Genomic DNA, 25468 nt, shown 5'->3' on the forward strand with positions numbered 1-25468 from the left:
GGTGCCGCCAACGCACGTCTGGGGATCGCCCAAACAAGAACCCCTGCTAAAGTTATAATAGGGGTTGCATGTGGCGCATGTGGCTTCAAACCTTCCGCCGGTTATATAATAAGCGGCTGCACGAACATCTGTATGTATTGTATTTTAGTAACTTGTGTTGGAGGGCGATCTGCATTATCGATGATCGTGAAAGGTGTGGGAGAATAGTGGCAGCAAGGAAGGGGATCTCACGGTCTACCACGTTTTCGAAACGAGATGGTAATGTTCGTAGCAGAAGAGAACCTTGCATGAATAGGCTGTGTTACAAGCAACAATGATATACATCCACAGTAAACAGCATGGCCGATTCATGCGAGATACCCCGAACGCCACGCTAGATTGACATATCATACTAGGTCCCCGCAGCATATCTTCACGCACTGTAAGAACTGATGTAGTACTACCAAATATGTCAGCACAGAGCACCTCCAGTAACACACGTGATGCATGAGAACTTACCGTCAAAACGCTCTCCCCACCACCCGGCTCATCGTTCGTAAGAAAAACATAAAGTATCAGCGCATGCTCATCGCAAAAGCACGCGATCACCCTGCCACCCAACCGCCCTACACTCAACACCTTACCCCAATCCCTGCCCTCAATCCTCACAGTCGCCCACCCTTCCTCGTCCTGACCCGAAGCATCACCCAGCGCCTTCATCCTCGTGCTCGGATGATTCGCGAGCCCTTCTTCGCCCTCAGCCACTTGTTCGGGATCGAGTTCCGGATTCTCCAGGCCCGTCCAGAGAGAGCTGATCTTCATGGCGTCGGTGTCGAGCGCGAGGCGAAGACAACCATGCATATTGCCACTCAGCTCCAGTTTTGGTCCGCGAGCGATATTGGCCAGACCCGTCCCTCGTGCGGATTTCGTCGACATGGCTTGTTTTGTGAAGCGGTCGCTGATGCTTTTCAGCTGGAGGAGATTGGGTAACACGATGTGCACATCCGGTTCCCGACAGCGCGGTTCGTGGAGACCTTCTACCGAGGCGAGTGCGAGGACACGGATGGGCACGTCTTGCGTGATTACTGTTTCGCGATCTTGACGGGAGCCGAAGAAGTCGACGCTTTCTTCGCGAAAAGTCTCGGAACTGTCGTTAGGTGTGGGGTGGTGGTTGCTGGCAAAACCATCTTGTCCATTTGCGGAGGACGATGGCTGCGTGCTGCTCATAGCCATTGTGGTAATCGTCAAGCTGAGTAGTGGGATGTTGTCCTTCTTAGTGAGACGTATGTTGGCCGCGATTGCATTCTGCGCTGACTTCAGAGCTCGCTGCAGTGGCGCGAGTGGCACTTCAAGATTGATTGTGTTGTTCGGCGCGGCACTCTGAATCGTGTATTCCTGGAAGATGGCGTCGGGTGTAAGGACGCTCCATACTTGCGTGCCCTGCTCTGGGATGACGGTGAAGCGAACGTCCTTGCTATCGAGACGGACCCATGCGATGTGGCCGAGGGATGCTAGGGAGGCCGTGAATTTGGTGAAGGTTGAGACATTGCGTATCTCAGCACGGAAGCGCATTTCGTCGGCTCGGTTTGCTGATCACGCTTGGAAGTTCTCATGGAGCAGGGGTGAACTTGAGATTCAGGTCATGAAGTGCACGTCTCGCCATCGATGCGCGTTTCGTCTTCTGCCAGGCCACAGTTGTAGATCAGAGCTGGAGTGGCGCCGTCGTCGTGTTCATCAAGCATGCAAGTCTCCGTTTGAAGTCAATCAGAAGTTGACCTGCTGACGTTGTCTACGAGTGCCTAGGTATCATTCTTTACAAGCACGTTGCTTATCGACATTCATCGCGTGCTCAAAAAGTGAATCGCCATGCAAGTGCTCGGCCCATATGCATGAAGCACATTAGCGTCGGTTCTAGCCGCGTGGGGTGCGTCAGCGTCATTTAGAACCTGTCATTAATGTATTCGGAAACAACAATATTGCAATGCGCCTGGCGAGGTAGAGTCACAGATACATATCCCATCGCGCTGATATTCACGCCTAACAATAGCCGCACGTCTTATGCTGCATGACAGGCAATTTCATGATGGCTTCGGCGGGAACATCGAGTCGTCGTACTCGTCAGGCAGTCGTTGGCGAGTCAAGCAAGCGATCGTTGCGCGAAAGAGCAGCCACTCCCTCATATGTCGACCCAGAAACCGATGATGAGGATGAGCTTGGCCATGATTATGAGCCAGCTTCTCCACCGGCACCTCGCAAGGCACCTCGCTTGATCTTACGAGCACCACAGCGACCACAACGCCAAGTGCGACCGATCCGACAGGCAACAAAGAGATATGTTGAGCCGGACAGTGATGATGAGAGCGAAGATGAAGGGGTAGTCGAACCTGCTCAGAGATCCTCACGGTCATCTGGGCGGCTCACCAGACAAACGGCCACCAGCTACGCCGAACCAGACTCCGACGACGATGTCGACGACGAAGCCGAATTTGTACCCGTAGCTCCGCCTCAGCTTCAGCATCGACAAGAAGCCCGGGCGCCACCACGCAAGCGACGCAAGGTACAGGCACGGCCTCGACCGCAGACCAGGCTGATGAGAGGTGACAAGGGCAAGGCTGCCGTGAAGTCTGTTTTGCGTGGTATAGGAAAGAAGCGACGGTGGAACACTGTCGGTGCTCCACCAAAGCAAGCATTCACAGGACCGAGCGATAAGAAGATACCTGACTGGGCATCTTTACCCATCAACATACTTCGGGACATCTTCATCTTCGCATCGCAACCTGTGCACGAGCAGACACGAACAGCCAGCGCAAATGTCGACCGGCTACTGAAGACGGCACGGCTTAGTCGTAAGTTTGCTGAGCCGGCGCTAGAAGCATACTACCAGTCTCCAGCACTCCTCAACAACCTGCAACCACATCATCTGCTTGAATTACTACAGATACCTAAGGAGAAAAGATGCATAAACTACAACGCCAAAGTCAAGAGTTTGCAGATTGATGTCAGACGACTGGCATACACTGCTACGGGCAGAGGACTGTTCGACATCAGTCTACTGGTGGCTGAATGTCCACAGTTGCAGCAGGTGGAGATCTTGCATCCCGTCGACGAACCTCCCTTCAGACCTCTGAAGATCCAGAACTGGCACTATCCAGCCAACTTCTTCGAATCGTTAGAGGAGCACGGCACGAAACTACGTAGCTGGAGGTGGAACAGAGACATGATCAATATCATAGATGCCAGCGAGATGTATGCCCTCATGGTCAAGACCCATAGTGGGAAGTCTTTCGAGTACTTGACCAAGCTCACGTTATGTGGCTATGACTGGAACGATAGTGCTGAGCCGGCTGAGGCGGAAGGTGGCGCCACGAGTGCTGCAACAGCCCCTGGTCTCGCAACATCGATCGGCCTGATACCAAGACTAAAGGACCTTACTTTCATATCTTGCGAAGTGCTCGTGGATAACTTCTTAGAGCGTCTCCCAACAAACCTGGAACGCCTGGAAATCACGAACTGCCTCGAGCTGACAAGTGGCATGCTGCAATCATACCTTCTCACTGGTGGATCACAGGTTCGCGAGCTGGTTCTCAATCACAATCCCGCTCTCAACCTTACCTTCCTCACTTCTTTGAAGACTGCCTGCCCGAAGTTGGAAGTGCTCAAGATGGATCTGCGGTTGTTCAGCGAGAAGATCAACAGCAACGATGCAGAACCACTATACGAAGAACTGCTAGGCAGCGAGGATATACCGACCTGGCCCTCCACTTTACGCCATCTAGAGTTGACGCAGCTGAACCGCTGGCAAGCAGAAGCGGCACAAAACCTCTTTCGCTCTGTCGTAGACAATTCTGCCGACCTACCTGATCTTCGCATTCTGATCTTACATTCCCACATCAATATTCCCTGGCGCCAACGAGCCGAGTTTCGCGATCAGTGGATCGACCGTCTACACCAAGTCTATGCTCGCCGAGCAGATGCGCCAAATCCGTATCTCGGGTCGCTTAGACAGTTCGCAGAGTGGAAAGCTGCGCAAGCGGTCGGATGGGACATCAAGCAGAACGGCCGTGCCAAACCTGATGATCCAGAAGCTCCGGGTGATTTTGTTGTCGGCAGAGGAATATCGCATGTCCAGATGTCGTCACCTAAGAGACACGACGGAGATACGGATGTCTTCAGTGAGTCGTCGCCGGAGAAGCAAGATGGTGACAAGGCGAAGGTGAGGAGGAGCACGAGGGTCAAGGAGTCTGTGGCACGCGTACCGTTATCTGCCACAGGTAGTGATAGTGGAGGAGAAGAAGAAGATGAGGACGACGAGCAAGAGGATCAGACCGGTCTGCACGTTCAGGGCTTGTGCAATATTGTCGACATTCGTATTGACAACCAGCGACCACGAGAGAATGAGTTCACCGCTGGCGATTTCCTCGATGATGAGATAAGCGGAGACGAAGACTGGCAAGAAGGCAACGATAATGATGCTGATGATGGGTATGCTTGGTAGCCATGTTCATGGACATGGGTGTGAGCTTCGAGTCTGGAGGGACGGAGAGTCTATAACTATTGTTACGAAGCATGAGGATGGTACTGTTGGCACGTTTTCACCAGATGTAGTGTACGACTAGGACAGTATGTCTTGATAGAGCCCGAGAAATGGCGATATGATCGTGATAGCATGACAGTACCTCACCATCATCGTAAAGGTATGTCCGTGCGTATCAGCGCTCAAGCGCCACAAGTCGCACCCAGCTCCGCCACGTCAGTCGATTCGTTGCCCCCGAGTCTTGTTGAACGAGGATGCAGTACATGCGATTCTCTTGCTCAAAGACATTGTACTATTGTTCCGACATTCGTGGGAAGGAGTTACGCTGCTATGTATTCTGCCGTCTGAGAGACTTCTGGACCGCTCCGGCCGTACATGCTAGGGATTGCTATGCCAGTATCTGGTCGAGGACAAACTTGATACGGCATCTGGTATTGCATTGCGGTTTCCATCCGAGGGACGAGAAGTAAAGCACATTGTCACGGACGACTTTGAGATCGTCAAGATGACCTTCTTCGATGTAGTAAAAGTTCGCAACACAGTCTCATTAGCTGTGCGCCTCCACTAACGCATCCAAAGATCCTCTTCCTACCAGCAATCATAGCCGCAGCCCTGTACGGTCTACTCGTCTACATCATCTTCCCACTCTGGCGTCGCCACCACGAACGCTACAGCCAGTATTTGCCTCTTCACACCATAACCTCACACACCACAACCCTGCGCCAACGAATATGGGACGGCATAACGAACCTTATGATCCCGAAATCTATGCGCTGGCGTCGCGAAGTTGTAGATGGGAACGATGGGTATAGGAACAACAGCATAGGTGGGGACGAGGATCAGTGGGTCTTGGGCGAGGAGGAAGGAGAGAGGATGGTTGGGTTTGGTTCGGATATCAGGAGTCATGAGAGTGGGAGGGATGAGAGGGGAGGGAGGGTCGTGAGTGGAATGGGGTTTGAGAGAGTAGAAGGCGTGAGGAGGGCGAGTGTGGAGTTGGAGCAGGGGTTTAGGGATAGTAGCAGTGAGGATGAAGTTGAAGATAGGCGTGGGAGGCTACGACAGGCTTGATCGATGCCTCACAGATGCATACTTTGATCTGCCTGCGCAGCCTGACTTTAACAACATTTGTACCATCTGCGCATTTCTTAGCCTCATGTCAATGGCTGTGATTAAATGACATGCTGGAGTACAGAGGCAATGTTCAAGCCTTCGCCAGGCCAAACGGTACTGCTGAATCCTACGAGGAGCCACTCCAGGATCTTTACTCGGCCAGTTCATCGACGGGAACAGCGTTCCTAGTCCGACATGGGAGACGCGCATGAAGTCTCAAGAACATGCAGACATTCAGGATTTAAAAGCCTGGACTGCGCCATCAAGTGAAGCATAGCGCATGGTGGCGATCTGGAAGTCTGCTACAGTCCGCGAGGCCATTCGACGGTTCGACAGCTCACTTGCAGCATTCACTCTGTGGTTGCGAGTGAGTGGATTGCTGGCCGCACGAGTACATCAGCTATACACGGCCTCTATCCTTCTCTTGTCCTTCTCTCTTCCCTCTCACCTCTCGATATTCACTTCAACAGATATCACTTGCGACCGTGAAAGACAGGCAAAGCGAAATCGAGGCCTTCATCCGGCCGTTCGATGGAGACGAGCAATACCATGAGTAAACCGCGCCTGTTCACTCTCCGCTGTACACTCGCAGGTCGAGCACGCAATATATCGAGGCTGTGACCGACGAACGTTTCGAAATATGCGTCAAAGTGCCAGCATCGTTCGACTTCAAAGGTCGGCCCGAACTCTCCCTCTCGTGTTGCATAGACGGTGGAGGCGAAGCAAAGGATCAGTCTTCTTGCTGGACCTATAGGAGCGAGGTCGACTTCGCAGATGGACTCTTCAGGCTGAGTGTCACGAATTGGAAGGACGATGCTGGGTGGCATGCGGCGGGGTGGCGATTCGGCGAGCTTCAAATCGGTTCGTCAGTGACCTACGCATGTCGTCGACCCAGCTGACATTTTGTCTCACAGACGAGGACGTCCAATTGAGCAAAGCGAATGCGGACCACGAGATCAAGTACAGAGGATGCATAAGCGTGAAACTGCAGCTGGGTCGAAGCAAGTTCAAAGACGTGGGACACTCCTACCGCGAGCCCAAAGGATTGGGTCTTACAACTTCAAAGAAGATTGCGATTGACAATGCGCGATCGCACGGAGTCGAGTATGTCCTTTGACCGCAAGTGGTGGACCATTGCTAATGCAGTGCAGACTCATGCTGCTGTCTACGGAAGGAGGGGACTTCGAAGACCTCGAACAGGAATGGGATTGGATTCCCGCTCGAGGCAAAAAGGGTCGCGTTATCAACTTCACCTTCTATTATGCTTCCAGACTTATGTCTGGTACTCTCATTTACTCGGGCCGTACTGACTGCTTGCAGTGGCTCTCGAGCTCAAAAGTGTGGTGCCAACTATCCCTGTTGCTCCTGCCGAATCGCAGGCCGTGATCAGCCAGAGTACACGATCTCCATCATCATCTCCAGTTTTAGTCGAGGCCCGACACGCTGTTGGAATTATCGATCTTTGTGCGGAGAGCGGCGAAGAGACCACGACTGCACTGGCCTTCGAGCCGGCGAACAAGAAGCGTTATGCTGATGAGAACGCTCCTGGTCTTGCAGGGAGTGCGGCTTACAAGAGGGTCAAGATTGAGAACGGCATTGAAGGTGCATGCACAATGATACCGAAGACCGAGTTGTCTGAGCCTGCTCAAACGTAAGAGGCAAGACAGCGCAAGAAGGCGAGGCTGCAGCTACAGCTTGAGGAGATTCAAACCAGGCAGGATTGATGGAGCTCGAGGACGAATGAACGATTTCGATTTGTGGTACTGACGTATCATGCTGACCTCTGGCATCACAATACCAAGGCTCGATCGATAGCGAAGTTTATCAGTTTGCTCCATCTTTGCAAGGGGGAGAATGCACGAGGCAAAGAGATAGGATTGTATCAATACTTGGTACCAAGTTCAAGGCTCATAGAACATGATGGTGCCCCCCTCAACCCCAGCCCTACGCATGGGGTTGTCATCCCCACCCTCATCAGTCAATGTGCCTACCTCAATATCGAACCCGCAACGCCGATAGAAGCCTACAGCGCCTTTACCAGCGATAAGGCTACACGCCAAGCCATCTTCTTTCGCTCGCTGCATACCCCATTCCAGCATCTGACGTCCATAACCTTTCTTCCCAGTCATGGGATCGACGGCAATAAGCTCGAGCATCCACACCTCTGCTCTGGAACCCGCCCAGTGATGTGAGATGAAAGGATCGATCTGCTGGAAGAGACCTGCCCGGGAAGGCTCGATAGCAAGGTTTGGCCAAATGAGGGAGGTGAGGTAGTTGTATGCTTTTGTTGCTTGTAAGATAGCAGTGCTGTGGAGCGATCGTGGTATTAATTCTGCTCGTTTACGGTGCCAGTGTGCGAAGCCTGTGATTTGTTGCTCCTTGTCAGATGAATTAACGTCATATGTTACGAGTAAGATGTCGTCTGGTAACCCTCGTGCGTAGGCTAGTCTAAGTTTCCGGAGGAAATACAGGTACATGCCGTCTGGATGTTGTTCACGATACGGATGGAGATATCGACCCAAGATCGGCCCATCCTGGAAAGCTGTGGCCATAATATGTGCTCCATGATGTATGTCGGCGAGATTCGCTTGGCGGAAAGGCATGATCTTGGGACGGATGATAGTGCTCGAAAACTCGTTTGTCCATTTTGGCCCGGTATTACACCCGACTATATCGTTAATCAGGGCGAGGCAGTTCCTCAGTGTCAAGCTTACGAATTGGCGCCACTTAGTTGAGGCACAGCATGCACAATTATGTTGTCCTCAGACAACAGTGACACGGCGTTGTTCCAGGATGTAGACGATGTCGCTGAGCTTTCAAAAAGATGCTTCGACGCCTGATGTCGCCTTTTTGTGGATCATCTCGACTCAGGAGTGTCACGAATGAAGCACTTTTGGAGGCAGCACTGATTCACTCAACTTTTGCACATACACAAGCGCCCACCACTGCCGAGCCAATGAGATGGCTGTGCCTGAGCTAGCTTGTCCATGAATGCATGAATCTGTACATACATTTTGTAATACAACAACCTCTCTAGAATGCCGTGGCCATGGCCCTTCTCGTCGGCGCCGTCGCCAAGTGTGCCTACGCAAGAGGCAGCAGAACCGAAACGCGACTTTGGTCTGACCGATGAGCAACGAGGTCGCATATTTGGCCAACTCGCTCCGAAGAAGGAACCTGACAGTGTCGACCCACGGGAAAAGCAAGCTGCCGATGAACTAGATGCCTTCCTACAGTCATTCGAAGCTCCTAAGACAGGCGCTGGAGCGACGAGACCATCAGACAATCCAGTAGCAGAAACACCATCGGAACCAAAGCTCACTCCCTACTTCCGACACCACCCAGACGGCACTTTAAACATCGACCCTGTCGCCCTCTATCCAGCCACGATGTCCTGCCAACAAGCCTTCGATCAAGCTTTCTACTGTCAATCTCTCGGCGGCAAATTCAACGACATCTACCGTTTCGGCCACGTCAAGGACTGTGGTGAGCAATGGGGTGCTTTTTGGTTCTGTATGCGGACACGCACGTATCCGGCAGAGGAGAAGGAGAGGGCGGTGCGGGAGTACTACCGTTTGAGGGATGAGAAGAGGAAGGGTGAAGGGAGGGGAAGCAGTGAGGATGTTTGGGAAATTAGGACGGAGGCTGTTAAGAGGGCATTCTGGAAAGATCCTGATGCTGAGGAAGAGGGCGAGGGGATGCCAGTCAAGGAGTGATGCGGTACACCTTCACTGCTTGCAGTGCCGAAGCTACTCGCTTTACTGGAGGCAAATTGATCGTGCATCTTGGATCTTGCGGACGATCTAGATGAAGTCTCCACTCAACATATTTAATCGACCCTGGCTGCACCGACGTACTGCTATATGTAGATCTGCAGTGCTCACAGCAATGTCGGAAGTTGAAATCATGGAGGACATCAGCAAATACGAGAGTCGCATCATCATCTACCACCCAGAATCATCGTTCCCATACCTGGAAGCAGCCATTCGTAAGTGGTTGTACTGCGAGCTTAGTGGCTGGCTAAACTACTATCTGCCGTACGATCCCCCAATAAACTACTTCGCGACTCACACAGTGCCTCTGCTACCTCCTGAAGGCCTTGACGCCGGGTACGAGGACGATGTTCTGAATGAACCCGGACTTACTTTGGTCTACATGACAGATCTACCTCTGCCAGGGCGGCATTGTCAGAATATCACATGTCTGGTCGACAATGATGAGCAGACAGTGACGCTCAACATCCCACATACTGCAAAGAGAGCAAGCAATATTGACCAGAGCGATGGATGGTGGCTCTACCACTCTGATGGGCCCGACATCTGGTGGGATGGGCTTAGGATGAAGTTTGACGATGAGGGGGAGTGTGCTGTTGCGGAGAGAAACAACTTCGATGGGACTAGATCTCAATTCAGGGCGAGTGAGTTCTCGCGATTGTATAGGACTGTGATCAGAGCTGTAACCTATCATACCGCCAGGCCATCAGAGGAACCTGATAGCTCGTACCTGCAGATATAATACGAGACCATTTGCCAGATTTGTCTTGAAGTAGACTAGCGCAGACGCGAACCTTCGGATTACAATAATTCGCTGCGTCTTGTCCAAGTAAATCATACGCAAAAGTTGGTCACAAAGCCCATCCTGCTCATCGAGTGGTTGCTGCAGACGTGAGCTGAGGCCGGGAGATGCGCTCGCATTGCTATGATGGAGCGTGCAGTCAGTCGTGGAGAGCTGGGGTCGCCGGCAAGCTCGCCCGAGCCAGCGTCTGATCTAGAGCTGGTAAAGCACATCAAGGAAATCTCGGAGTTCGACTATGTGCAAACAGAGAATGCAGCTCCTGGTCACGATGAGCGCGGTCATGTCGATGACGATGATCTGGACTTCCGCCTCTTCTCCAGCAGCAAACCAGCAGACGCCACAGCCGCCGCCACGGTCGCAAACAAGATCAGGCTGCGGTCACCCACTCCGCAGAATGCCGAGCCTGGTTTCATGATACCGGAGAGACCACGGCGCTGTTACTTTCAAGATGCTTCACCGGGTTCTGTTGAGACGTACCAAGCTGCGGCACTTTCAAGCGCAGAAGTCCTAGCTCTCTCGCACAAGCCGTGCCCAGGTAATGAATATCCTTGGAAAGTGCTGCATCTTCCATCATCATCGCAGGCAAAGTCAACGAGTGCACAGAATATGCTCTTCGCAAGACTCATCGTGTTGGGTGGCGAAGGTAGTAGGAAGCGCAAGCGGCTTGGCAAGAAGGCCAGGATCAGAGTTCGCGTGAAGCATGCTACTGCCAAGGAGCAGTCCGAAAAGGCGAAAGCGGATGCTGCATCGAAGGGAAGTGCTGAGAAGGAGAAGAGAGCGAGGAGGAATCGGGAGAAGAAGTTGAAGAAGCGGGCTAAGGGGCGAGCGGCGAAGGCTGCGGGAGGAGATGCCGCTGGTGATGGTAGTGGGCAGGTAGAAGATGGCTCTGACAGTGAGGAAAATGGTGAATGACCACTGTGACCGCTGAGATGCTACGATTACTGGATGAAATCCTTTATGATACGAAGGGTGTATGGGCATGATTGGATGTATCGTTGGAGTCCACGGAAGACACCGCTTCTTGAAACGCAGGAATCCAATCAAGGAGAGCCCATACGCTACGCAAGCTATGAAGGACAGCTGAGTTCTATGGACGCTTCTCACTAGACACTGCTGTACTGCATATACGGGAAGCACGACCTAGTAGCACACTAGCTTCAATCGGTTCTGCGAAGGGCACCCTCTTCCAAGACATGTCCCTGGGAATTGTGCTCACGCATGCTGATATCGAGGGCCATCTGATACTATGTCAGCAGTTGAGGGCAAGGAAATTGATCGCGAACCGGACCGTACCTCTCCTCAGTCTACAACTCGCCATCCTCTACATGAAAAGGCGAGGTCAGCTCTTGTCTTACACGACTTCAAGCTCTTCATCTGGTCCCTCCACCCGGGTCATATCGTTGCGAAGTCCAGCGACTTCGTCTCTGATGCGCTGTCTTGTCTGCCTGATCTCTTCGAGGAAAGCCGAGAGACCGCCGCACAACATCTGCAACGTTATGACTGCACTGTTCTCACGCTCGTTATCGAGGGTTCTGACGAAGTGCCTCATGGTCCCGCTAAGCAGATGATCGATTGAGTCGGCGAGGATTGCACCATCACCTTCTTCGTCGTCTTCGAGATTCTCGTCTTGCATGTCCGGAACGATGTTGTGTTCCTCCAATGCCTCCTCGCACGTCATCAAGACCGCACGACAAGTGGGACATGTCTTCTTCGGACGTCCGAACCACTGTGGTGCGCAGTCTCGGCAGATGAGATGGTTGCAGGCTAGTCGGGTAGCCGTTACCTTGCCATCGAAAGTCCACGCGTTGAGACAGCAGATACAGCTCGTGGCGTCGTCTTTGGTGAGCTTTGCACGAGGGGCTTCAGATAGGAGGTAGGCAAATTGTGCCTTTGTGGGCTGGTTGTGGCCTAGATGAGCGAAGTCGTATGCGTCGAAAGTCTTGACGGCGGTCGGGTACTTTGACTTGTTGCCTTGATTGTTGGTTTTGGGCATGTTGGGCTAAAGAGCTTGGTAAGGTTGTTAGAATTCAGGGTACGAAGTTGCTAGAGTCCACAGTTGTTGGTACAATGAGACGAAGAATCTACATGTCGGACGTGGGACACTGCTGCTTATGTACTTGAAACCGTAACATACTTTGGCACTGAGGACACTGCTTGGTGAGTATGTTGTCGATGGAGTGCTTTGTAAAGAAGGAGTTGTCTTCAGGAGTTGATTTGGGCCAATGGGAGGAATAGTTTTCCTGCTTATCACCCATTTACAAATCTTAAATCGAAAGAATCAGATGTCCTCGACTATACTGGCCAAATCTGTGCCTCTGCTGGACAAGGTGGCGGCTCATGATATTTACGGAGAGCATGAACATGTCTCCGACGTGGACCCTCGATCGCTCACGAAACAAACAGATCGGCAAGGGTCAAATTCTAGCATGTAGAGCACACGTACCCGAACGACATCCCAGACTGCTTGCATCAAGAGGGAGCTATTACGGGCCTACGCACCAGTGTGAAGTGGTAAGAAGCATATGAGGTGTACTACATGGGGTTGACTGTCACGACGAGAGGTGCCTGCCAGCACGAGAAGTCTCCTGATATCAGGTGGCCTGCAGATGACTATTCTGGCAAACAACTCGCTGGCGTATTGTGTACAATATGTAAAGGAGATCCAGGAGAGTCTTGCTGGCATGTAGCATACGTCTATCCTGGTGCCACTTTGCGGTCCCGCCCTCTGCAGTCCTCTGGCTTCGCCACCTCTCATTTACGCCAGCGGCATATCTGTACTCAACAGTACGCTTCCATGCCCACATCAATCTTCAAACAGGCGAGATCACAGCGTCCGTCCGCACCATTTTCGTCAGGGTATTCATCTTATCTCCTGATCGGCCCGGGAGCCTGTGATAGCCTGACGTTCACAACATGCAATTTCCTCAACAGATCTCCCTCAAATCGCTTCGCCGTTTCCATCGCCTTCTCTCTACTACTCTTACTCGAGATCGGCCACTTCTGACCAACAAACACCACCTTCTCCTCCACGGCATCAACCCGATGATCAAGCAGTAGACCCTTCGTCTTGAGTCTGAGAATGTACTTCTCCATGTGTTCGCCTGGCTGATACGATGAAGGGAGGATGAATCTGTCTTTGCTCCTGGCTGGCGGGGCGATTAGGTGTCTGATGGTGGCGTACGAGATGTCGTTGAAACCTTGAAGATAAGTGGCCACTTGCGCGTCTGCATCTGGCACTTTTTTTGTAGTATTTCTGGGCGGTGTTGAGAAGACGTTCCCTGACGATGGGGTGCTGATCTCAGCCGAGGACGGTGAATCCGATGATTCTTTCATGTCTGGGTCTAGGAGTCTCTGCTTCTTCGGACTGCGGATACTACGTACCAACATTGTTGCGAGATGGTTTCCGTTACTTATCGGCCTGTGCGTGTTTGCTGCAGGCCCACAATGCGGTGAAGCCGTATCTAAGTAGCTGCGGCTTCAAACAGCTGTCGCAGGTTGGTAGCGGAAGTGGCAGCTTCCCTCACGTCCCATGAAAGTGCAAGGAGCTGCGACTCAGTGAATTTGGAAGGAAGGGCGCGATTCAGGTTGCACGTGATAATCCATACCGCAGACTACAACTCTATCTTCTGCCCCATCGTTTCCAAAACTTCCAGTCAAACCCCTCGCCTTTCCTGCCGCGTCCACTATTCCTCGACCCAACCCTCCACCAATAAAGAGGCACTCCTGCCACAATGAAAGCCAGTACGATCAGCGCCTGTAACGGCTTGGCGAAGATAGCTCGGCTAAGCAAGAACAAGCTCACGCAGCAAAAGATGATCGGTGTCACAATCCAGCACTTATATGGCCTTTCCAACTCCGGCTCCTTAACCCGTAAGACGATCAGGCCGACCACAGACGCGAAGTAGAAGAGATACGAAGCCACGCCGTAGAATGTTGTCAAGGTCGTGAAGTCGCCGATGATGATGTAGATCGTCGTCAGCGCGAAGTTGAGGCCCATGGCGTACATTGGCGTGTAAAAGAAACCCTGCTCATCCGCTATCCATCGCGTGAAGCGTTTCGCTCTTGCGCTGCGGCGTGGTAGTCGTACTCGCTGGTTGCCGTGGCTGAGACCTATGGTACCGAATATTGATGGGATGTAGCCTTCCTTTCCTGCACTGTAGACCAACCGTCCAGCCGTGAAAGTTGTGGCATTCAAGGCGCCGAAGCAAGATCCGCTAACCACGAGAGCGAGAATAAGCGAGCCTACACGGCCAAGCACCACTTGGCCAAAGGCCACGGCTACGGTATTCGACGCATTGATTACCGTTGCTGGGAGGACGAAGATGTAGCTCAGATTCGCTAGTAGGTATGCAAGAATGACCAGTGGCAAGGAAGTGTGAATCGTGCGAGGTAGATCGCGCCCAGGGTTGATCATCTCGCCGACCACGTAATTCGTGTTGTCCCATCCATCGTAGGCCCAGAGACCCGCGTAAAGTGCTACAGCCCACTTGGAGCTGCTAATCGACGTGCCCTCGAACCAGTTCGTGTGCCGCCACGTGTCAGATAGTGCTTGCTTGTTGACTGCAAAACCTGTCGCTGCCACAACAATGCCCAAGATCGTGATAGCTAGCAGACCGACGAACTTTAGGAACATGAAGATGTCGGCACTACGTGTTCCCAGGCGTGTTGACACGCTGTTGATGCCCGTGACTCCCAGCAGACCGAGCACAGCGACACCTTTGTTGATCCAAGGACTGACTTCCAGCGCTTCTGCGCCAATGACCGCACGGACCATGTATTCGCCAAAGATGATTGCAATGATTGCTGCAGAGCCAGGCTTGAGCACAGTGACAGCACACCATGTAAACAAGAACCCTGCCCACTCTCCAAAGATCTTGCTCAAGTATACTTGCGCACCTCCATTCAACGGAATAGCGCCTCCTAACTCAGCGAAGCTCGCTGCGCCAGTCCATGCCAGTAGACCGCATATTGCCCATATCACAAGGGCTGCGCCGGGCGAACCTGCATTGCTATTCACGCTCGCAGGGCTGGAGAAGATGCCTGACCCTATGATCAAGCCAATCACCAGTGATAAGCCATTCAAGAAGGTCAAGCTCTTATTCCTCTCTAGAGATTGCTGTCCTCCTAGATCAAAGGTGGGTGTACTCGGTGTCCCTAATGCTGTATAACCTGGTCCTGACGCAGATAGCGGGAAGAGAGCGCTGTTGAAATCGAATGCGCTGGAGACAGAATAGCTCCTTCTGTCGGCTAGGGGTCTGCCGTTCGTGGCCTCGCCATCCTCCAAGGACAGCTTCCGAGATGAAGAGATACCCGCATCGGAGGATGAGAAAGACGTGCGATCGTTGCCGTCGTGGTCAGACGAGGCGAGTGACGCAAGCTCGAGGGAGTCGCGTGGTGGTACCAGGCTCGCGGGCGACTGGGAAGTGTAGTTTGAGGGCATTGCTGAGCCCAAGTATTGATGCTACCGTACTTGTGCTGTATAACTGTCTTCCGCCATTGCCATCATGCCATAGTCATACACGATTTCAAATAACACTCCTTCACTCCTGATCGTTGAAGTTGCAGCAACCAACCAAGGTCAGTAATATGCTTTCTGGTCGAATCGCGTGTTGAGCGGACGGTAGTGGACAAAGCTTTTTACGCTAGTTCTACTCCGTATTGAATACCTTATTGCGAAATCTTTGCTCTGGATAAACTTCGACATCGACTCCCATACTGCAATGACCAAGACGATCTCCTTGGACGACGGCTGACTATTCGACCGGTCCCGCGACCCACGCTCTCACCATCGTCATGGCTTACTTTGTCGCCGACCAAAAAGTACCTGCTGCCGACAGACAACCAAGGCATAATAATGCTCTCGAAGCTCTCGAAAAAGTACCATGCTGTCGGTACTTGTCTGCCATCCTTTCATCGCTTCTGTACTTTCCGTGCATTGTGTCAGAGTGAGCCTACGATGTAGGCTCGAGCAGCTCATTCAAGGTGGGCGTGGTTGTTCGGGACTGTTACGTCCGTACCGTGCCCTACGATGCTTAGCTACCTAAGCATCCTTCCGCATCGCATGCAGGGCTTCTTTACTTCTTCCCGTACGTTTTCTTTGGTAACACTGCAGATGCTACCGTAGCTCCGTGGTCGCCGAGTCGCAGGCACCATGCGCATGCGACGGCGCTGTACATTGACACGCTCGCAAGTCGAAGTGTGAACGACAGCTCCCTGATACATTCACGGTACAGCTATCACGCAGCCTGAGGAGATGGGAGTCGCACATAAGCACGGCCACTATCCATCCGGGCACAGGAACCAGATCAGTACCAGACCAAATAACGAATCTGCAGTACCGACAGTCTTGGATCGCAGCATGGAGCAGCCGCATGTAGATCCGCAGGGCCAGACAGTGCCCTTCGAGATCCAAAGTCAATCATTCTACTCAGACGACATAACAGTAGAGAATGCCAACGACCTTTGCCACTTGCTCGACCATGAGGAGAACCTGAGGCTATTCCGGCAGACCTACGGCAGACCATATGAGAAGAACGTGTCGCATCTTCGCCATATGCTGGTAAACCACCTCCATGATCCAGTAGAAAACGGCACAGCATATGCCCTACGCTCCTACGAAGACGAACAAGCGATCGGCTGGCTTGTGTGCCTACCATCGCAAGGCGTCAACACAGAGCGTGAAGTCACCTACTCGGTCTTCGTCGACCACCACGGGCTTTTGACCTGGGAGACCTTGTATACCCTCGCGCAACATTGTATCGAGCGCCAAGGGGTGACTAAGATCTATCATCGGACTGGTTCCCTCACGCCCGAGACAGGAGAGGCGGCGCAGAAGAACACTTGCATGACTGTAGACGGCATTGTGCGACGATCGCAGCTGGTCAATGAGCACGAGGAGGGGAGAGTGTGCGATCTTTATTGCATCACTAAGGAGCGCTGGCCGATGGCAAAGAGGGCTGTCGGGGTGTGGTTGGGCATGAATTAGTGCGGTATGTGTGGTGGAAAAGTAAGACAGTGGTTATGTCAGAAACCCTACCCCTGAGACGAAGCATCCGATGCGATGGGATCGTACGATATGCTCTTTCTTATGACGGCGAACCAACAAAGGCATCCTCCTGTTTATTACCATACCTTGGAACTCAACGCTTGGGATAATAGTCGTTGTGGCGGGATTAAAACAGAGGATAATATCAGTATGTTCGGATCGTGAAGAGCTACACAATACACTCGCTGTCGGCTCTTTACTAGCTTTCTTCCCAGCCATCGACCACATGCACGTGCTTGTGAGACCTCACTTCAATTGCTACGGTGGCGCGAAGTGGGCCTTTTGCTATTTCCATAGCCTACTGCACGGGCCGTCGGTAAGGCTGATGAGTGCCGAGTACCGAGTGCCGCGCGGGCGTTTCAATCGGATGTTTGGCGATCCACTTGAGACCTCAGCGCTTCCCTTCGTACGTTCACCATTGCTTCTCGGGCGCGTCGCACACCAAGCCACCGTCCAAAGCATATAGATTCACCTGCTCAAGTCATAGCAAGTGAGCAGGTTGGCATGGCATGTTGCTGGGCCCAAGGCTCTTGGTACTACCAAAGAAACGCCCGCCTGGCCTTATCTCTCGTCTCGAACAACGGTTTCATCGATATTCAGGAGCAGCAACCGTATCCACATTGCATGTCAACCACGTCCCTGGACAACGAACTGCGCAGGGTGCTGCGCAACCGCGTGTATCATGTAAAACAGCATAGACTAAGACAGTCTCCCCTCTTCAGTTGGACTCTCTCCCCATCAGCATTCCTCTCATCCGGCCTTCTTCCCTTGCTTTTCAGGTGTGTCCTAGTGACCACGTCCTTTCGTTCATAGCATCTTGGCATTGTCTTCGTGCATTCACAGTCGATCCTCCCCGACAGCATTTGGCTCTGTTAGCGCTGCGCGCATTTCACACCATCAACGGTCACCGTTAACGTTGCCATCGTTATCACTGAGAGACAAGACAACAAAGGTCTTTGATAGATCTTATCGATACAAAGAGAGCTGTGCTCAGACCATCTGTGAGTGGGTGATAATACCTATTGTTCAGGTGCTGAGCATGTGCTGATTCTTGCTTTGCGTTGGCAGACAGCAGCGCATTCGCCTTTCCAACATCAACTACCACAAGGATTTTTCGATTGAAATACGAAGCAGTCGAGTAGAACCTTTGTACATCTCGCAAGGTCGAAGGCAGTCTCATCAGAATGCCCAGCCTTCCTTCGCTTGCTATCCTGGCTACATCGACCATCTTCGCAACAATCGTCAGCGCATTGCCACAATACTACGACCCAGAACAGTACGGCTACCCTCCAGGACCATCATCACAATACCAACCGGGCCCGATCACATCGCCCACCTATTCCGTTGATTCCTCATCGGACTCGTCGGCGCCTACTGCGGCGCCGTCGAACTTTGCAACTGCAGGTTATACAACTTACACAACCTCCAATACTGCTCTCCCAGTCGCCTCATATGCAACACTTGCACCTACAGGGACGGCTGGGCTGTCGTACGGCGTTACGCAGACAGCGAGTGCAGGCGTATCATATGCTACGTCGACTCCACTGAGCTCCAGTAACACCACTTCCAACGGCACGGTTGCACACTTGGAAACTTTTCGCGGTGTGAACTTGGGCGGTTGGCTCATCTTGGAGAAGTGGATGGTTCCCGGAGTTTTCAACAACACTGGCGCGATAGATCAATGGACATTCGATAGTACCGCCTACAATGCCGAGGCTCGACTGCAGGATCATTGGTCAACATATATCACACAGCAAGATTTCGTGCAAATGGCATCATGGGGCATCAACGCTGTACGAATTCCAATCGGCTACTGGGCGTTTATGGACGCCAGCCCTTATATCAGTGGCGCAGACGAATACCTTGAGCTGGCTATTGGTTGGGCCCGCGCGAACTCGATGAGAGTCATGATCGATTTGCACGGCTCGCCTGGATCGCAAAATGGCAAGGACCATAGCGGGCAACAAGGGGCTGTCAACTGGCAAGCATACGACAATGTGAACCTCACACTCAAGGTCCTCAAGACAATCGCCACCAAGTACGGCACCATGGCCTATCAGGATGTAGTGATGGGCATCGAGATCGTGAACGAGCCGTGCAAAGACTCAAGCACTGCAGGTTGCACGAACACACCAACGGTGACGCAAGACTTCGCAGAAAAGGCATATGACACAATCAGGACGGCCGCACCGAACAAGAACCTGTGGGTCATCACCCACGATGCGTGGATGGGCGCGAAACAATGGGAAGGAGTCAGTGCCAACTTGAACAATCCAGCCCGGTTCGGCGTCGACCTCCACCTCTACCAGAACCAGGACGCGGCGAGCAGAGGTCTGAACGTTGATGGCCAAATCGCTGCAGTATGCAGTTGGAAGCAAACACAATTCATGGGTGGCAATGCCGCCATACCGATCTTCGTCGGCGAATTCGCAGGCACCATCGACGTTTGCGCCAATCCAGATGGGACGACGAGAGGCGGTCTTCAATGCACTCCGAGTGGATGCCAGTGCACTAACATCGCCATGGGCAATTACATCGATAAGAGCAACGTCGTCGCCACTAATCTCCAGGCGGACTTGCGCAGGTTCTTGGAAGCTCAGCTCGAGACCTTTGAGCAGAACACTAATGGTTGGTTCCTGTGGTCATTGAAGGGTCCTGGATTGTGGTCCGCGCAGAACATTGTGCAGTACATCATGCAAGGCGATCCTCTGACAAAGAGGGAGAATTTGAACATCTGTGGGCAGTAAGGTAATCTGCAGAGTACTGCTACTCGAGCGTAACCTTGGCTCTGACTTTCCAGGATAGCGTAGCGTGATTCTGAGAGCGTATATTGTCAGCGAGCATCAGACGGCAGAAAAGATGGATGTCATTCTTGTATAGAAGGAGGAAACATGTACATAGCGCAGGTCGCCTTGAGCTTGTTGATTAGCAGCATTTGTTCGAGAAGATACCCAGATAGATCATGATACAACACATTCCCGGCATCTTTTGCACATCGATCGCGTGAATGTTGAGCACTGAGCAGCAGTGGAGTGTTTGCTACAAGCTACGTAACGGTAGTGACTTCAAGGCAACGCCAATACGGGCGTGTAATAGAATACAACAGAAAGTAAGGCAACGCGGCATCATTCATCGCGTCCATCGTTACAACCATAGTCATCCTTTGTGGACGACAGGCAAATCACCTTCACTCAGAAACGCCTTCTCATCAACCCGCGAAAACCAACTTTCATAATCCGGACCCATATGCACATCCCATGCTCTCACATCATATCAACCTTGACCGATACTCTCAGTTGTATCTGAAGGTCTCATTTCCATGCATTTGCGGCAGCATAGGACCATAGCCTAGACTCCCACTTCCGTTCCCGCCATTCGAGCCTTGCCTCCGCATCAGGGTGGATGGTAGTCCACTTGTCATGTTTGCGGTCGGCGTACCATAAGCCCTAGGTAACGTGTTCCAGTTCTGATTGCCAGGCGTGTTCGGGTCTGACAGCGGGCTGGGTATTGGCGCCTTTGGACTGTCCCAGGACATCTTCGCCGTATCGTATGTCGGCGCAGGTGCAGACTGTTGACCAAAGCTGTTGCGGTGGGGTGCAGGTGCATAATGGGGCGCGTATGAGCCGTACCCGTAACCTTGATCACGCATCAGACGTGCTTGGGCGCCATCTCTACTGGCTGTGCTTGGGTGCACCTGGAAAGAGTTGCGGAACTCGAGCGGTGTCTGGTATGTGGGCTGCACGACTTGTCGAGCTGGATGTGCTGGTTGAAGGGTCGGATGAGGACCGTGATACTGCTGGATTGGCGGCGGCGATGCCTGCTTCGGACCACCGAAGCCACTAGACTGCCATGCTTGTGAAGGTGGCGTCCACTGCTGGCTTGTTGGCCTGCCATAGACATCTGACATTGATGTGTTTGGCGTATGCGTGCTGGCATGCTTCCTCTCCACTGATTGCTCATCGAGCTTCAGAGGCTGATACACTTCGGAGAAGCCACTATCGGGTGCATAAGGCGAGACATAGGCAGATCTGCGCAAGAAGCTGTTCTTAAGGTACCCGTACTTCTGCAAATTCTCGAGATAGCCTGGCGGAGTCTTGATACCATTGGTGGGCAATGATGCAGTGGTCGCAGGTGTTAGCGGGGCGCCGAGTGGGCTCTGGTGACTATGCGCAGATGACGTGGGCCTGCTGCTGCCCGAAGCATACGGGTTGGTAGACGCGCCAGCCATAGCGGGCACGGTCGGCGCATGGATCTGCTTCATCTGCTGGCTCACGGACTGATAGTTCGGCACGTAGGCTGGGCTCTGGTCCTGAGCTGAGGGGCTAGGTGAGCTTACGGACTGACGCCGCACGACCGACGAGAAGCCGGAGTACTCACCAGGAAATGCTGCTGGCAGAATCTCGCTGGAGTAGTAGTAATCCCGCGAGAATGGCCGGAGGGGCTGATTGCGAGCTGGATCGCTGCCTTGGTAGTTGTACTGCGGCTTCGGCTGCGGTAGATTGAACTGCTCGGTCGAACGTTGCTGGGCACTCGCCAAGAAATCGCGCTGAGTCTGCAAGGCGTCGCGGTCTACACCCCACATGAGATTTGGCCTGCTAGCTTCCTTCGGCTTGTAAGTGTACGGCTTCTCAATGCGATTAGCAGGATTGCCAATGGTCGTTGGTGGATACTGTGCCAGCCGTGGTAGCTGTGGTAGAGCACGCATAATAGGCTGCTTGGCTGGAGCAGCAGTAATCTGTTGCGGACGCGGAGCATTGTATTGCTGTACTGGTCGAGAGGCGACGCGGTCCAGGAAATTAGCCTTGGCAACAATCTCCTGGCAGCCAGCCTTGTCTGTGAAGAAACACTTGGCCTCGGTCGAGATCACCGGCATGTAAAAGTAGTACGAGTCAGGGTGATTGACATCGACCTTGAGCTTGCCTGGTGTCTGAAGAGCTTTCGATGTGTAGCCTGGAGGAGGTGTGTGCATGTTGTAGAAGTCGTGCCACTTGTACTTCAGATTGTCGCTGAAAGGATCATCCCGGTTTGGCACACCGTCTTGACGGTTGTTGACAGACAGCGCTTTCTTGTTCATGCCCTCGGGCATAGGCTGAGCAGTCGCGGATGGTTTGGGTCGTAGAGAATCATCAGGATCGAGGAGGCAAAGCCACTTCCATTCCACTTCAACACGTTCACTGCAGGCATAGTCAGTAAGAAGTCTGCACATCGCAGGGTTGAGGACGAAAACATACCCTTCTGGTAGCACATCGACAATCACAGTCTGCTCGCCTGGCCTGTTCTCGACAACAAGCCCAGCAAAGATTTCGGCGCCCAGATACTGCACCTGGACCACGTCGTTGAATTGGATCTTCTTCGCATAGGCAAAAATCCTCTTGCTGTCAGCCTCGATCTTCTCGACGTTCATGTGCTTATCCATCTTCGGCCGATGGTACTTGCAGCGGAAGTCGAAGCCCTCTTCAAAGTACTCTGTACCATCCTCGCCGAAAGTCGGCACCAGACCTGCATCGACAAGGACACCGGCTGCTGCCGCACACGATGCGTGGAAAGCACGTGTACATTTCTTCGAAGAACACTGGAAGCAGGCCCCACGCTTCGAGCGACAAAAGTTGCACTTGAGCTCCAGCCGTGCTCGATCAATAGTCGATACACCGCATATTTTCTCGTTGCCACTGTCGTCCTTGTCGATCCAGGTTTCAGGCGTGTAGAGTGCGCATGCACGATGGGCCTTCTTGGCAGTGTCGGTGGTGAGCAGTGGCTCCCATGGATTGTCGTTCGGACACATGACGCAAGGCTCGCGTGTGGGAGCACGAATCCTGATGCGGATCTTCTTCTTTTTCTTCGGCTTCTCGTCCTTGATGTTGCGCTTGCGCTTCTTCCCACGTGAAGCCTTGCCCTTGACACTAGCTGGGGGCGAAGGCAGATTGCCGTCCTCTTCGTCGCTGAGGTCATCATCATCGTCAGTCTCCTCGTAGTATTCTGGTGTAGGCTCGCCACGCAGCTTGCGCTCGACCTCAGATACATCGACCCAAACATTGTCGGCCTCGCAATTACACTTTCTTGCGATGCGGCCGTAGTCCAGCCAGGATTCCGTGGCGAAGTTGACGGATTCAGCACAGTTGTAGCCGAGGTTGAAACCAGAGTGGTAGCCATAAGGATAGGTGATGACGAACTCTCCCTCATAGTGCACAAGCTTGTTGACTTTGACACCATACTGCTTCTGAAGGACATCTGGCGAGATGAGGTAAGTCTTGTGGCGTAAGAACTGGTCGCAGTTTTTGGCGTCTTGTGGCCAGACCTGCTTCATCGCACCCTCGAACTTGCGAGCATCTTCTTGCGAAATGCTGTACCAATGCTTCGGAGCACCGAAATGAATGTAGTTAATGCTGTAGAGATCGACATCCTCCAAATGCCAAGCGAATGTGGCTTTCCACATTCCCATGTAGAGGTAAGCAGTGTTGACGCCAGGCACCTTTGTGCCGAGCACATCGAGTAAGTTCGGGAGCTGTGCTACATTCCAGCTGGTCACAGATTCGTCGAAGAGTGAGCCAGGCATGTCAGCGGCATACATGGGCTGGTTGAATGCTAGACTCTTCCAGTAATGTTGCTCAAGCTCGGCACATCGCTCCGCAGTGTACTCATCCAGGCCGTCCAAATGGTAGTCGAAGTTCTTGAAAGCCGCCTCATCGATGTGATCAGCAGCCTCGGCTGTGTTGTTGAGGCGACGTGAGGTGACCGACCTTGCTTGAGCACCTTTGCCTTTAGGACCAGGCTTAGCCTTTGGCCCTGGCTTGACCCTCGCTGGCTTGGTGGCGGGCGAGTCTGGGGTCGGAGGTACCTTTCCTCGTGTCTTACGACCACTCCCAGAAGTTTCATCGCCAGACTCGGTGTCATTAATTGGCAGAGGATTGCGACGAGGTCGTCCTGGCTTCTTCTTCGGCTTCGGGCTGTCATCTCCAGCTTCAACGCCAGCTGCTGCTGCAGCCGCTGCACGACCACGCAGGCTACCACCTCCACGAACGACTTGCGCTTGGTTGCGCCTCCTCTCGCCACGCTTCGCGGGGTGCTGATACTGAGTCTCCTCGGTCAAAGCTTTCCACTCTGGCAGATTGTACGACCGCTGCTTCTCCACGTTCTGCTGGGTGTATTCACCATATGCGCCATTGAACTCCTGCGTGATCGGATTCTTTATCTTAATGCGCTTGACATACTCGTCCAGCTGAGGTAAAGAGTCACGCCTGTGAAGTCACGTTAGTCAAACGTTACGTCATCTATCAACAAATGCCGATAACCTACCACCCTGGAGGTGGGATGACTTTGACAATGCCACTCTTCATGCCGTATTTGTCAATCTTGTCGCAGAACTTCTTGAAGTCACGGAACTGGTCCATTGTGGGCTTGAAGACCGGGATCTTGCCTCCATCCCAGTAGTGATCCGGCTCGATGTCCTCCTCGTCATCATCGTCCAGATCCAAATCACTCAGTTCACTATCCTCGTTCTCTTGACGGTGGTCGTGGAGGTTCATCTCTTCACTCGTGGGAGGCGTGAGAGCATTTGTGGGCTTGCTATCGGTCGAAGGTCGCTCAGTCGTCGCCTTCACCCCGTCGTGTGAGGCTGGCGAAAGCGCCTCGTGTTGCTGCCGCATTGCTGCAGGCGGTGTGTTGCCAGCGACCTCCATGGTGGAGGTGCTGGCGCTGAATGTTTGTTGGCCTGTTCTTTGATGGGGATGCACGGTCGAGTCGAGCGGAGCTGGAGCCTTGACTCGTGACCATCTATTTCTCCTTCTCAAGCGTGCGCAAGCGCGTCAAGTAGTGACAGATGCTGTGGTCTCACCATGTATGGTCGGTGGAATGGTTGTTGTGACTGTGGCGGATCATCTGGACATGTCGCCTGTAAAGAATGAATGCGGCCGAGCAGGAGTGCTCGAAAGGCGAGGTGCAAGTCAGCCACAGCGGAGTTTCCCGCGCCGGGTTTAAGCATATCGACCTACAGTGACTAGCAGTATAAGACATGCATTAACACGTCTGGGTCAAGAAACATGAGGTAAAGGCGTGAGACAACACATATACAGAGATTTGTAGCATTACACTCACTTCTGCCTAAGTCTGAAGCTTGCGCCCGACCACAGCAGACAGACTGTAGGGATTCTGCACAGTTCACCAATTTCAGATTTGCCCTTGCGATAATGTGCAGACGTAGAACAAGAGCGCCTTCAACCTGGCCAAGA

The 25468-nt window shown here is 52.8% G+C and overlaps 12 protein-coding genes across 12 annotated transcripts; 7 read left to right on the top strand and 5 right to left on the bottom strand.

Moving 5' to 3' along the window:
- Positions 1–412: 412 nt before the first annotated feature.
- On the bottom strand, positions 413–1551 carry hus1 (Checkpoint protein hus1; the record flags this gene model as incomplete). The annotated part of the gene is made up of 2 exons (XM_064838502.1): positions 413–439; positions 499–1551. The coding sequence occupies 2 exons, from the start codon at positions 1549–1551 to the stop codon at positions 413–415; spliced, it is 1080 nt and encodes a 359-aa protein (XP_064693956.1).
- Positions 1552–2062: 511 nt separating this feature from the next.
- LTS14_005805 (uncharacterized protein) lies at positions 2063–4474 on the top strand (the record flags this gene model as incomplete). Its single annotated transcript, XM_064838503.1, has 2 exons — positions 2063–2825; positions 2871–4474. The coding sequence occupies 2 exons, from the start codon at positions 2063–2065 to the stop codon at positions 4472–4474; spliced, it is 2367 nt and encodes a 788-aa protein (XP_064693957.1).
- Positions 4475–6503: 2029 nt separating this feature from the next.
- LTS14_005806 (uncharacterized protein) lies at positions 6504–7278 on the top strand (the record flags this gene model as incomplete). Its single annotated transcript, XM_064838504.1, has 3 exons — positions 6504–6727; positions 6775–6905; positions 6944–7278. The coding sequence occupies 3 exons, from the start codon at positions 6504–6506 to the stop codon at positions 7276–7278; spliced, it is 690 nt and encodes a 229-aa protein (XP_064693958.1).
- Positions 7279–7524: 246 nt separating this feature from the next.
- LTS14_005807 (uncharacterized protein) lies at positions 7525–8226 on the bottom strand (the record flags this gene model as incomplete). Its single annotated transcript, XM_064838505.1, has 1 exon — positions 7525–8226. One exon carries the CDS (start codon positions 8224–8226, stop codon positions 7525–7527), a length of 702 nt encoding a protein of 233 aa, XP_064693959.1.
- A 435-nt stretch (positions 8227–8661) lies between these two features.
- LTS14_005808 (uncharacterized protein) lies at positions 8662–9339 on the top strand (the record flags this gene model as incomplete). The annotated part of the gene is made up of 1 exon (XM_064838506.1): positions 8662–9339. One exon carries the CDS (start codon positions 8662–8664, stop codon positions 9337–9339), a length of 678 nt encoding a protein of 225 aa, XP_064693960.1.
- Positions 9340–9511: 172 nt separating this feature from the next.
- On the top strand, positions 9512–10138 carry LTS14_005809 (uncharacterized protein; the record flags this gene model as incomplete). Its single annotated transcript, XM_064838507.1, has 1 exon — positions 9512–10138. One exon carries the CDS (start codon positions 9512–9514, stop codon positions 10136–10138), a length of 627 nt encoding a protein of 208 aa, XP_064693961.1.
- A 186-nt stretch (positions 10139–10324) lies between these two features.
- Positions 10325–11110, top strand: LTS14_005810 (uncharacterized protein; the record flags this gene model as incomplete). Its single annotated transcript, XM_064838508.1, has 1 exon — positions 10325–11110. One exon carries the CDS (start codon positions 10325–10327, stop codon positions 11108–11110), a length of 786 nt encoding a protein of 261 aa, XP_064693962.1.
- Positions 11111–11549: 439 nt separating this feature from the next.
- LTS14_005811 (uncharacterized protein) lies at positions 11550–12191 on the bottom strand (the record flags this gene model as incomplete). Its single annotated transcript, XM_064838509.1, has 1 exon — positions 11550–12191. The coding sequence occupies one exon, from the start codon at positions 12189–12191 to the stop codon at positions 11550–11552; it is 642 nt and encodes a 213-aa protein (XP_064693963.1).
- Positions 12192–13817: 1626 nt separating this feature from the next.
- LTS14_005812 (uncharacterized protein) lies at positions 13818–15638 on the bottom strand (the record flags this gene model as incomplete). The annotated part of the gene is made up of 1 exon (XM_064838510.1): positions 13818–15638. The coding sequence occupies one exon, from the start codon at positions 15636–15638 to the stop codon at positions 13818–13820; it is 1821 nt and encodes a 606-aa protein (XP_064693964.1).
- Positions 15639–16556: 918 nt separating this feature from the next.
- Positions 16557–17183, top strand: LTS14_005813 (uncharacterized protein; the record flags this gene model as incomplete). The annotated part of the gene is made up of 1 exon (XM_064838511.1): positions 16557–17183. One exon carries the CDS (start codon positions 16557–16559, stop codon positions 17181–17183), a length of 627 nt encoding a protein of 208 aa, XP_064693965.1.
- Positions 17184–18427: 1244 nt separating this feature from the next.
- LTS14_005814 (uncharacterized protein) lies at positions 18428–20053 on the top strand (the record flags this gene model as incomplete). The annotated part of the gene is made up of 2 exons (XM_064838512.1): positions 18428–19986; positions 20044–20053. 2 exons carry the CDS (start codon positions 18428–18430, stop codon positions 20051–20053), a joined length of 1569 nt encoding a protein of 522 aa, XP_064693966.1.
- Positions 20054–20535: 482 nt separating this feature from the next.
- LTS14_005815 (uncharacterized protein) lies at positions 20536–24919 on the bottom strand (the record flags this gene model as incomplete). Its single annotated transcript, XM_064838513.1, has 3 exons — positions 20536–22417; positions 22475–24478; positions 24537–24919. 3 exons carry the CDS (start codon positions 24917–24919, stop codon positions 20536–20538), a joined length of 4269 nt encoding a protein of 1422 aa, XP_064693967.1.
- Positions 24920–25468: the final 549 nt, after the last annotated feature.

Source organism: Recurvomyces mirabilis, assembly GCF_035927965.1.
Source record: "Recurvomyces mirabilis strain CCFEE 5264 chromosome Unknown scaffold_14, whole genome shotgun sequence".
In the NCBI taxonomy this organism is placed as follows: Eukaryota; Fungi; Ascomycota; class Dothideomycetes; order Mycosphaerellales; family Teratosphaeriaceae; genus Recurvomyces; species Recurvomyces mirabilis.